At 43.6% G+C, this 12,687-nt stretch overlaps 1 protein-coding gene and 1 long non-coding RNA gene across 22 annotated transcripts in view; one reads left to right on the forward strand and one right to left on the reverse strand.

Moving 5' to 3' along the window:
* The window catches only part of LOC118384925 (collagen alpha-1(XXIII) chain-like), a 118,276-nt gene that overhangs the window by 21,776 nt on the left and 83,813 nt on the right, over nucleotides 1–12,687 (reverse strand). For 4 of the 16 annotated variants that reach the window (XM_052520605.1, XM_052520606.1, XM_052520607.1 and 1 more), the window contains exons 4-7: nucleotides 3,330–4,120; nucleotides 2,947–3,273; nucleotides 947–973; nucleotides 725–751 (exon numbers count right to left, since the gene is read on the reverse strand). In XM_052520605.1, the coding sequence (XP_052376565.1) occupies nucleotides 725–751; nucleotides 947–961 (42 nt within the window). In that variant the 5' untranslated portion in view covers nucleotides 962–973; nucleotides 2,947–3,273; nucleotides 3,330–4,120. Of the gene's footprint in view, nucleotides 1–724; nucleotides 752–946; nucleotides 974–2,946; nucleotides 3,274–3,329; nucleotides 4,121–12,687 lie in introns of those variants that run through there. The other 12 variants (XM_052520600.1, XM_052520602.1, XM_052520598.1 and 9 more) reach the window with 12 other exon arrangements.
* LOC127930697 (uncharacterized) lies at nucleotides 980–2,934 on the forward strand. Of its 6 annotated transcripts, none has more exons than XR_008138871.1 (4): nucleotides 980–2,100; nucleotides 2,173–2,460; nucleotides 2,533–2,640; nucleotides 2,677–2,934. It is a non-coding gene; the product is annotated as an uncharacterized LOC127930697 (long non-coding RNA). The 6 variants fall into 6 exon arrangements; XR_008138870.1 differs by having other exon boundaries at nucleotides 2,173–2,424; nucleotides 2,461–2,640; XR_008138869.1 differs by having other exon boundaries at nucleotides 2,173–2,424; nucleotides 2,497–2,640.

Below are 12,687 nucleotides of genomic sequence, written 5' to 3' on the forward strand. Positions count from 1 at the left end.
AAAAGCCAAGGCCTTCGGAACTATTTAATGAATCAGATCATCTTCTGAGAAAATGGTACTTTAAATAAACTCTGGCTAAATTATAAGTAGCCTCTATTTCACTTTCCAAACTGTCTAAACAGTTGACCAATAAGAAATGGCTTTTTAAAGAGGCTCACCTCAGTCAAGACACCCCATTTATCCCCTTGGATATAAACTCAGGGCTGGCTTCAGGGAAGCCTTTAGGGCTGGCTTCAGGGCTGGCTTCAGGGAAGCCTTTAGGGCTGGCTTCAGGGCTGGCTTCAGGGAAGCCTTTAGGGCTGGCTTCAAGGCTGGCTTCAGGGAAGCCTTTAGGGCTGGCTTCAGGGCTGGCTTCAGGGAAGCCTTTAGGGCTGGCTTCAGGACTGGCTTCAGGGCTGGCTTCAGGGAAGCCTTCAGGGCTGGCTTCAGGGAAGCCTTTAGGGCTGGCTTCAGGGCTGTCTTCAGGGCTGTCTTCAGGGCTGTCTTCAGGGCTGGCTTCAGGGCTGGCCTCAGGGAAGCCTCATATAGCACACAGAAGAATGGATACACTATATATTCCATTTACCATGCTCTACCAACTGATCCCTATTAATGAGCTGACAGTTAGAGAACACTGGAGTGTTTTGGCAGACGGTCAGCTCTGCTACATCACATGTCCACATCTGGTGTTTGATCATCCAAAATGTGGAGTTATAGAGAGATTTAAAAAGATCATCATACATACCTGGCTTCCCATAGGACCAGGACCACCCTGTATATGGAAGACAATGTTTCATTCACAAAATGATCACATCACAAGTCGTTCATGGCAAGAGTAGAACACATACAATGTTTATGGTAATGAAATAAACACATCGTTAATTAGAGACGTATTGTATGAAGTAGACTGTGAGCTGAATATCAACATCGTTATCACAACATTAGCATGATGAAGAAGGCTACTTACAGGCTTCCCATCCATCCCAAGTGGGCCCTAGAATACAACAACATGGATAGAGGAAAAATATTATGTTTAAGATGAACACAGTTGTGTACAGTACATTCATGTTTTGGTAGCAAAAATATCATATCAATTGGGTGCACTGCTGGCCAAATGATTTAGCAGGCCATAGACAAACATAGGTAAAAACTCCAGTCGGTCTAGAGTTCACATGTTCACGGTATAGCAAAGTCATTATGTAGGTCGCTGTCCAGTGCTGCATAAGTGCTGAAATGCTCTTGAACTCTGTCCAAAGAACTATCATAATATTCCACAGACATTGAAGTGAAAAAGACAGATGAATGAAGCGAGGATTCAAAACAAAAGAGACATACATCAACTGTTCTGTGAATACTGTGGGGGTGACCTGTGAGTCCAACTGGGCCCACATGTGGTTCTGTCCTGAACACAGAATTTGGGCTCACATCACTGTTATTATTGGAGCGACTTCACAGGCTAGTGCATTTCCCTGTTGATCCCAACTAAGCATGTGGGATGCCAACACACGCAACCCAATGCATCTGGACCTACTGCCAGAACAACTGGCTCAAACCTTTTTGTCTGAATAGAATGAACCATTTGATGTTCACCAAATGTGTGACTGCTTGAGACCACAACATAACACCTTTTAAGTTCCTGAGAGATGGATAAGTTGCAGCAGCATCATAAAAACATTGTTTCATTGAGGAGAAACTTGTGAAAGATGCAGTCAGTAGACTTGTTTGAATTATTTATGTAGTACGAGATAGCTGTTCAGTCTTATCCTCCTGACGTCCTGAAAAATAATGTCCCCCTCTACGTCACAATGGGATCCGATAAACTATTAGCGTACGTTGCTATATTAATTTGGCCGGGGGACACTATGTGGCATGACAGGCCCTCTTATGGTTTTAAAATTAACTTAGCCTTCAGATGCTTTTGGGAAACCAGGCCGAGGAGAGGTGCAGGTGACACAATAGCTGAACCACTTAACTGGAGCAATGAGGGAAGACCACTATAGTCTAGGACTGTAGGTTATGAGGGAAGATCACTATAGTCTAGGACTGGAGGTTATGAGGGAAGATCACTATAGTCTAGGACTGTAGGTTATGAGGGAAGACCACTATAGTCTAGGACTGGAGGTTATGAGGGAAGAACACTATAGTCTAGGACTGGAGGTTATGAGGGAAGATCACTATAGTCTAGGACTGGAGGTTATGAGGGAAGATCACTATAGTCTAGGACTGGAGGTTATGAGGGAAGACCACTATAGTCTAGGACTGGAGGTTATGAGGGAAGATCACTATAGTCTAGGACTGGAGGTTATGAGGGAAGATCACTATAGTCTAGGACTGGAGGTTATGAGGGAAGATCACTATAGTCTAGGACTGGAGGTTATGAGGGAAGACCACTATAGTCTAGGACTGGAGGTTATGAGGGAAGATCACTATAGTCTAGGACTGGAGGTTATGAGGGAAGACCACTATAGTCTAGGACTGGAGGTTATGAGGGAAGACCACTATAGTCTAGGACTGGAGGTTATGAGGGAAGATCACTATAGTCTAGGACTGGAGGTTATGAGGGAAGATCACTATAGTCTAGGACTGGAGGTTATGAGGGAAGATCACTATAGTCTAGGACTGGAGGTTATGAGGGAAGATCACTATAGTCTAGGACTGGAGGTTATGAGGGATGACCACTATAGTCTAGGACTGGAGGTTATGAGGGAAGATCACTATAGTCTAGGACTGGAGGTTATGAGGGAAGATCACTATAGTCTAGGACTGGAGGTTATGAGGGAAGATCACTATAGTCTAGGACTGGAGTTAATGGAAGACCACTATAGTCTAGGACTGGAGTTAATGGAAGACCACTATAGTCTAGGACTGGAGTTAATGGAAGACCATATTCTAGGGTAAATCGTGCTGGTTTAGAGTATTAGAATAATAGAGTGCTTGCTCAGAAAAGAGATTAAGAGTGACATTTACCGGGTAACCATCCCGTCCAGGCGTGCCCTGTTAGGATTACACAGAGAAGAAAAGAGAACTAAAGGCCAGGATTAGGATTAAAATCAGGATGCTTTTAAACAATCATATTATGGCACACTTTTCATTTTAATGCCGCAATTCTCAAATAGTATTGCCCTTGACACCTTGAGGTCAAAAACTACAGCACATACACTTAAGATGAGCAGAGAATGATTATTTACCTGCTGTTGCCTCCCATGTGTCCATTCACTTACTTTATCTGAAGCACAGCCCACTAGGTTACTCATAAATCTACTAAAACCCCATTTACCATGGGTGGAACAGTACCTACTGGAGATCCTGAAACATCTACTAAAACCCCAATAACCATGGTGGAACAGTACCTACTGGAGATCCTGAAACATCTACTAAAACCCCATTAACCATGGTTTAACAGTACTTACTGGAGATCCTGAAACATCTACTAAAACCCCATTAACCATGGTTTAACAGTACTTACTGGAGATCTGAAACATCTACTAAAACCCCATTAACCATGGTGGAACGGTACCTACTGGAGATCTGAAATGTCTACTAAAACCCCATTAACCATGGTTTAACAGTACCTACTGGAGATCCTGAAACATCTACTAAAACCCCATTAACCATGGTTTAACAGTACCTACTGGAGATCCTGAAACATCTACTAAAACCCCATTAACCATGGTTTAACAGTACTTACTGGAGATCTGAAACATCTACTAAAACCCCATTAACCATGGTTTAACAGTACTTACTGGAGATCCTGAAACATCTACTAAAACCCCATTAACCATGGTTTAACAGTACCTACTGGAGATCCTGAAACATCTACTAAAACCCCATTAACCATGGTTTAACAGTACCTACTGGAGATCTGAAACATCTACTAAAACCCCATTAACCATGGTGGAACGGTACCTACTGGAGATCCTGAAACATCTACTAAAACCCCATTAACCATGGTTTAACAGTACTTACTGGAGATCTGAAACATCTACTAAAACCCCATTAACCATGGTTTAACAGTACTTACTGGAGATCCTGAAACATCTACTAAAACCCCATTAACCATGGTTTAACAGTACTTACCGGAGATCCTGAAACATCTACTAAAACCCCATTAACCATGGTTTAACAGTACTTACTGGAGATCCTGAAACAGAAAACAGAAAAATACAGTTAGTGATGATGAAGTGTGATCAGTTTCACTCCAGTAACTTTCATGTTCTACCTCGGAGTTGGAATATAACTCAGTGGGAGGTTGATTATTAAAATACCCCCAACAGGTTGATATGTCCTGTGTCACAACAAAAGGTACTGTACATACAGTACCAGTCAAAAGTTTGGACACACCTATGCACTCAAGGGTTTTTCTACATTTTAACTTTTTTCTACATATTTTTACTATTTTCTGCAGAATAATAGTAAACACATCAAAACTAAGAAATAACACATATGGAATCATGTAGTAAGTAAAAAAGTGTTTAACAAATCAAAATATATGTTATATTTTAGATTCTTCAAAGTAGCCACCCTCTGCCTTGATGACAGCTTTGCACACTCTTGGCATTCTTTCAACCAGCTTCATGAAGAATGCTTTTCCAACAGTCTTGAAGGAGTTCCCACATACGCTGAGTACTTGTTGGTTGCTATTCCTTCACTCCGCGGTCCAACTCATCTCAATTGAGTTGAGGTTTGGTGATTTCGGAGGCCCGGTCATCTGATGCAGCACTCCATCACTCTCCTTCTTGGTCAAATTACCCTTACACAGCCTGGAGGTGTGTTTTGGGTCATTGTCCTGTTGAAAAACAAATAGTCCCACTAACCAGATGGGATGGCATATCGTGGCAGCATGCTGTGGTAGCCATGTTGGTTAAGTGTCCCTTGAATTCTAAATAAATCACAGACAGTGTCACCAGCAAAACACACCCACACCATCACACCTCCTCCTCCATGCTTCACGGTGGGAACCACACATGCGGATATCCTCTGAACCAAAAATCTCAAATTTGGACTCATCAGTCCATTGATCATGTTTCTTGGTCCAAACAAATATCTTCTTATTATTAGTGTCCTTTAGTAGTGGTTTCTTTGCAGCAATTCAATCATGAAGGCCTGATTCAAGCAGTCTCCTCTGAACAGTTGATGTTGAGATGTGTCTGTTACTTGAACTCTGTGAAGCATTTATTTGGGCTGCAATTTCTGAGGCTGGTAACTCTAATGAACTTATCCTCTGCAGCAGAGGTAATTCTGGGTCTTCCTTTCCTGTGGGGGTCCTCGTGAGAGCCAGTTTCATCATAGCGCTTGATGGTTTTTGCGACTGCACTTGAAGAAACTTTAAAAGTTCTTGAAATGTTCCGCGTTGACGGACCTTTGTGTCTTAAAGTAATGATGGACTGTTGTTTCTCTTTGTTTATTTGAGCTGTTCTTGCCATAATATGGACGTTGTCTCTTACCAAATAGGGCTATCTGCTGTATAACCCCCCTACCTTGTCACAACACATCTGATTGGGTCAAACGCATTAAGAAGGAAAGAAATTCCACAAATTAACTTAACAGGCACACCTGTTAATTGAAATGCTTTCCAGTTAACTACCTCATGAAGCTGGTTGAGAGAATGCAAAGTGTGTGCAAAGTGGCAAAGGGTGGCTACTTTGAAGTATCTCAAATATAAAATATATTTTGATTTGTTTAACACTTATTTGGTTACTGCATGATTCCATAAGTGTTATTTCATAGTTTTGATGTCATCGCTATTATTCTACAATGTAGAAAATAATAAAAAATAAAGAAAAACCCTTGAATGAGTAGGTGTGTCCAAACTTTTGACTGGTACTGTATACTCTTTATCAGTCGTTGCCATAACAAAACCCCAGTTCCCATGATGCTCTGTTTGTTCGGTTGTCATTGCAATCAAGAGACATGATGAGCTTGATTACAGAAGGCACTTTTCTGCCTTTGTTCTCTCCCTGTGTGTGTGTGTGTGTGTGCGCACGTGTGTATCTGTCCTGCATTACACGAAACAGACAAACATGTACACACACAAACAAACACACACACCACCCTGAGGATATCCAGGCCTATGTAATGTTTCCCTACTGATTAATCACAGAGACTGGTTGGGCAATGACAATCCCTCTCTCTGTTGTCACCCGTGTGGTCTGAATGCCAGCCTGCCAGGAGTCATACCCACTAGAAAACGGCTGCTGTTCCAGCTATATGAGGACCAGAGATGGGGTCAACTAGGGCTGCCAGGAATTGCCAGGGACCTCACAAAATAGTATTATCCTATCTTGGTGCTGATTTTTTATTTATTTATTTTATTTCACCTTTATTTGACCAGGTAGGCAAGTTGAGAACAAGTTCTCATTTGCAATTGCGACCTGGCCAAGATAAAGCAAAGCAGTTCGACAGATACAACGACACAGAGTTACACATGTAGTAAAACAAACATACAGTCAATAATACAGTATAAACAAGTCTATATATATATACAATGTGAGCAAATTAGGTGAGAAGGGAGGTAAAGGCAAAAAGGCCATGGTGGCAAAGTAAATACAATATAGCAAGTAAAACACTGGAATGGTAGTTTTGCAATGGAAGAATGTGCAAAGTAGAAATAAAAATAATGGGGTGCAAAGGAGCAAAATAAATAAATAAATTAAATACAGTTGCGAAAGAGGTAGTTGTTTGGGCTAAATTATAGGTGGGCTATGTACAGGTGCAGTAATCTATAAGATGCTCTGACAGTTGGTTCTTAAAGCTAGTGAGGGAGATAAGTGTTTCCAGTTTCAGAGATTTTTGTAGTTCGTTCCAGTCATTGGCAGCAGAGAACTGGAAGGAGAGGCGGCCAAAGAAAGAATTGGTTTTGGGGGTGACTAGAGAGATATACCTGCTGGAGCGTGTGCTACAGGTGGGAGATGCTATGGTGACCAGCGAGCTGAGATAAGGGGGGACTTTACCTAGCAGGGTCTTGTAGATGACATGGAGCCAGTGGGTTTGGCGACGAGTATGAAGCGAGGGCCAGCCAACGAGAGTGTACAGGTCGCAATGGTGGGCTTTGGTGACAAAACGGATTGCACTGTGATAGACTGCATCCAATTTGTTGAGTAGGGTATTGGAGGCTATTTTGTAAATGACATCGCCAAAGTCGAGGATTGGTAGGACGGTCAATTTTACAAGGGTATATTTGGCAGCATGAGTGAAGGATGCTTTGTTGCGAAATAGGAAGCCAATTCTAGATTTAACTTTGGATTGGAGATGTTTGATATGGGTCTGGAAGGAGAGTTTACAGTCTAACCAGACACCTAAGTATTTGTAGTTGTCCACGTATTCTAAGTCAGAGCCGTCCAGAGTAGTGATGTTGGACAGGCGGGTAGGTGCAGGTAGCGATCGGTTGAAGAGCATGCATTTAGTTTTACTTGTATTTAAGAGCAATTGGAGGCCACGGAAGGAGAGTTGTATGGCATTGAATTTCCTGGAGGGTTGTTAACACAGTGTTCAAAGAAGGGCCGGAAGTATACAGAATGGTGTCGTCTGCATAGAGGTGGATCAGGGACTCACCAGCAGCAAGAGTGACCTCATTGATGTATACAGAGAAGAGAGTCGGTCCAAGAATTGAACCCTGTGGCACCCCCATAGAGACTGCCAGAGGTCCGGACAGCAGACCCTCCGATTTGACACACTGAACTCTATCAGAGAAGTAGTTGGTGAACCAGGCGAGGCAATCATTTGAGAAACCAAGGCTGTCGAGTCTGCCGATGAGGATGTGGTGGTTGACAGAGTCGAAAGCCTTGGCCAGATCAATGAATACGGCTGCACAGTAATGTTTCTTATCGATGGCGATAAGATACGATATGTATTGCGATTCTCGTGATTCGCACGATTCTATATGTATTGCGATTCAATACTGTGATTTTATTGTGAACAAAAAAACTAAAAGTATGTCCCCCCAACTTCTAAAACCAAAGTTACGCTCCTGTGTATACCCAATGATTATTGAATAATATACATTATTAATGCCTCATGAGCTTAGTTCAACTGTCAACCCCATCAGAACCCAACATAAACAAACACTGCATAGCCTCAAAATGTGGTTAACTATAATTTTAATATCATGGTTGGTCAGTCCTTGCATCCAAAGCTACAGTGCCTTCGGAAAGTATTCAGACCCCTTGACGTTTTCCACATTGTGTTACATTACAGCCTTATTCTAAAATCTACACATAGTACCGCATAATGACAAAGCAAAAAACACGTTTTTAGAAATGTTTGATAATATATATATATATATATTTTTTTTTTTTAAACTGAAATGTTACATTTACATAAAAAAAGTATTCAGACTCTTTACTCAGTACTTTGTTGAAGCACCTTTGGCAGCGATTACAGCCTCGAGTCTTCTTGGGTATGACGCTACAAGCTTGGCACACCTGTATTTGGGGAGTGTTGCTGCACAGCTATTTTCAGGTCTTTCCAGAGATGTTCGATCAGGTTCAAGTCCGGGCTCTGGCTGGGCCACACAAGGACATGCAGAGACTAGTCCCGAAGCCACTCCTGCATTGTCCTGTTGGAAGGTGAACCTTCGCCCCAGTCTGAGGACCTGGGCGCTCTGGAGCAGTACTTTGCTCCGTTCATCTTTGCCTTAATCCTGACAAGTCTCCCAGTTCCTGCCACTGAAAAACATCCCCAGAGCCTGTTAATGCCACCACCATACTTCACCATAGGGATGGTGCCAGGTTTCCTTCAGACGTGACACAAGAGTTCAATCTTTGGTTTCATCAGACCAGAGAATCTTGTTTCTCATGGTCTGAGAGTCTTTAGGTGCCTTTTGGCAAACTCCAAGCGGGCTGTCATGTGCCTTTTACAGAGGAGTGGCTTTCGTCTGGCCAATCTAACATAGAGGCCTGATTGGTGGAGAGTGCTGCAGAGATGGTTCTCCCATCTCCACAGAGGAACTCTAGAGCTCTGTCAGAGTGACCATCGGGTTCTTGGTCACCTCCCTGACCAATGCCCTTCTCCCCCGATTGCTCAGTTTGGTCGGGAGGCCAGATCTAGGAAGAGTCTTGGTGGTTCCAAACTTCTTCCATTTTAACAATGATGTAGGCCACTGTGTTCTTGATGGACTTTCAATGCTGCAGAAATGTTTTGGTACCCTTCCCCAGATCTGTGCCTCAACACAATCCTGTCTCTGAGCTCTACGGACAATTCCTTCAACATCATGTCTTGGTTTTTGCTCTGACATGCACTTTCAACTGTGGGGTCTTATATAGACAGGTGTGTGCCTTTCCAAATCATGTCCAATCAATTGAATTTACCACAGGTGGACTCCAATCAAGTTGGAGAAACATCTCAAGGATTCACCTGAGCTCAATTTCAAAACTCATTGGTAAGGGTCTAAATACTAATGTAAATAAGGTATTTCTGCTTTTTATTTTAAATAAATGTTCTAAAATGTAGAAAAAACTGTTTTCGCTTTGTCATTATGGGGTGTATATTGTGTGTCGATAAAGTAAACCAAATAGTGAAAAAGTCAAGGGGTCTGAATACTTTCCGTAGGCACTGTATGTCTACGAATGTAAGAGTGGTTGAATTTCTCCATTCACAACCAGTGTTATGAAACCCACAATGACTCAATTATCCAGGCTTTCTGGGAAGGCTACAAAGTCCAAAAGTTATGTGCGGAGCTAGAAAGTTGACCTTCAAAAGCACTATAATGTAAACCCACTCCCAATCCGTCGGTCTGTATATATCAGGACATGAAACACGGGGTGCATTGTGATACCCAATGCGCCAGAAGACTCATCACTCATCCTGAAGAAACACGAAACAAAAAACAAAAACGTGGAAATCAATCAATCCGCCACCATCAACACAACGGAACCCGAGAAAAACAAACTGGCACGGTTTTTTTTTACTCCGTTGTTTGTAAACAATGTAATTGTAAACAAACACTGTATAGCCTCAAAAAATATGGTTAAAACTAAACATTTGTATATGATGGATGGTCAGTCCTTGCACTCATAGCTCCAGCCCAAACCCTCAGTATTTGGTTTGAAATGCAGATGACCCTTTTAAAATAGGAATAAATCAGTTCAGTTTAATGGAAATCTATTGTGGATTGAATCAAATTAAGCTTTGTAGCGGTAACACTTGTTTTTTCACGGCTAAAGCTTTTTTCCTTTGTCTTTCTCAGTTAGCTCAAGCTTACACTCAGAGGCGTAATAAGGGTTGAAAATGGCTTGGACACCGATAATATGCACCTAAATTGGAACGCAGTGGCTGTACAGCAACATGCTATAAAAGACGTCAGAGCTCAGAGAAAAAGTTGCCCCTGCAACTTTTGAATGTTTTGTTGTTGACTGAGTGAGGGAAATGCTTTAAAAGACTCTGTGTATTTTGGAAGATGAGACTTTGAGGATGACATTAAATACCACTTTGATGTCATACAAGCAAGTTAAATATGCACGTCACATTTCAATATCATAAAACTCACGTCATATACAGTTCAATATCTATGATCACTATGTTTGATGTACAGTTACAAGATGACATTACAGCCAGTCAAACCCTGTGTTATTATTTACATTTACATTACATTTAAGTCATTTAGCAGACGCTCTTATCCAGAGCGACTTACAAATTGGTGCATTCACCTTATGACATCCAGTGGAACAGCCACTTTACAATAGTGCATCTACATCTTTTAGGGGGGTGAGAAGGATTACTTATCCTATCCTAGGTATTCCTTAAAGAGGTGGGGTTTCAGGTGTCTCCGGAAGGTGGTGATTGACTCCGCTGTCCTGGCGTCGTGAGGGAGTTTGTTCCACCATTGGGGGGCCAGAGCAGCGAACAGTTTTGACTGGGCTGAGCGGGAACTGTACTTCCTCAGTGGTAGGGAGGCGAGCAGGCCAGAGGTGGATGAACACAGTGCCCTTGTTTGGGTGTAGGGCCTGATCAGAGCCTGGAGGTACTGAGGTGCCGTTCCCCTCACAGCTCCGTAGGCAAGCACCATGGTCTTGTAGCGGATGCGAGCTTCAACTGGAAGCCAGTGGAGAGAGCGGAGGAGTGGGGTGACGTGAGAGAACTTGGGAAGGTTGAACACCAGACGGGCTGCGGCGTTCTGGATGAGTTGTAGGGGTTTAATGGCACAGGCAGGGAGCCCAGCCAACAGCGAGTTGCAGTAATCCAGACGGGAGATGACAAGTGCCTGGATTAGGACCTGCGCCGCTTCCTGTGTGAGGCAGGGTCGTACTCTGCGGATGTTGTAGAGCATGAACCTACAGGAACGGGCCACCGCCTTGATGTTAGTTGAGAACGACAGGGTGTTGTCCAGGATCACGCCAAGGTTCTTAGCGCTCTGGGAGGAGGACACAATGGAGTTGTCAACCGTGATGGCGAGATCATGGAACGGGCAGTCCTTCCCCGGGAGGAAGAGCAGCTCCGTCTTGCCGAGGTTCAGCTTGAGGTGGTGATCCGTCATCCACACTGATATGTCAGCCAGACATGCAGAGATGCGATTCGCCACCTGGTCATCAGAAGGGGGAAAGGAGAAGATTAATTGTGTGTCGTCTGCATAGCAATGATAGGAGAGACCATGTGAGGTTATGACAGAGCCAAGTGACTTGGTGTATAGCGAGAATAGGAGAGGGCCTAGAACAGAGCCCTGGGGGACACCATTGGTGAGAGAGCGTGGTGAGGAGACAGATTCTCGCCACGCCACCTGGTAGGAGCGACCTTTCAGGTAGGACGCAATCCAAGCGTGGGCCGCGCCGGAGATGCCCAACTCGGAGAGGGTGGAGAGGAGGATCTGATGGTTCACAGTTTCGAAGGCAGCCGATAGGTCTAGAAGGATGAGAGCAGAGGAGAGAGAGTTAGCTTTAGCAGTGCGGAGCGCCTCCGTGATACAGAGAAGAGCAGTCTCAGTTGAATGACTAGTCTTGAAACCTGACTGATTTGGATCAAGAAGGTCATTCTGAGAGAGATAGCGGGAGAGCTGGCCAAGGACGGCACGTTCAAGAGTTTTGGAGAGAAAAGAAAGAAGGGATACTGGTCTGTAGTTGTTGACATCGGAGGGATCGAGTGTAGGTTTTTTCAGAAGGGGTGCAACTCTCGCTCTCTTGAAGACGGAAGGGACGTAGCCAGCGGTCAGGTATGAGTTGATGAGCGAGGTGAGGTAAGGGAGAAGGTCTCTGGAAATGGTCTGGAGAAGAGAGGAGGGGATAGGGTCAAGCGGGCAGGTTGTTGGGCGGCCGGCCGTCACAAGACGCGAGATATTTATCTATAGTGAAGGAAATTCGCTGTGGAACACGCACCTGAATGCACCTGAATGCACCTGAATGCACCTGAATGCACCTGAATGCATGCATGACCCTTTTCTATGCGGACCAAAATGACGTTCTGTTTCACTGAATTGCCATGTGAAAGCGTAAACAACAACAGTAATCGTGTGAAGGCGGGGATGCAAGGCTGTGTTCCAAACAAAACAACCGCAAGTGTGCTTGCTCTAGTTCCTCAAGAGCACAGCTAGAAGAACTCAAAAAAAGCACTTTATAGTTGAAGACTCTTCTTTGAGTCATAAAAGTGCATTGAAATGACTTAGGAACACTTGGGAGAGGTGTGTGGCCACTTGGAGACACCAGTTAGTCTTCTCACTCAACACCTTGTCAGTTGTTTGTCTTAAGGTGTGCCGAACCCATATTCTCCAGGAATAGTCTTATC

This window comes from Oncorhynchus keta, chromosome 6 (assembly GCF_023373465.1).
Source record: "Oncorhynchus keta strain PuntledgeMale-10-30-2019 chromosome 6, Oket_V2, whole genome shotgun sequence".
NCBI lineage: Eukaryota > Metazoa > Chordata > Actinopteri > Salmoniformes > Salmonidae > Oncorhynchus > Oncorhynchus keta.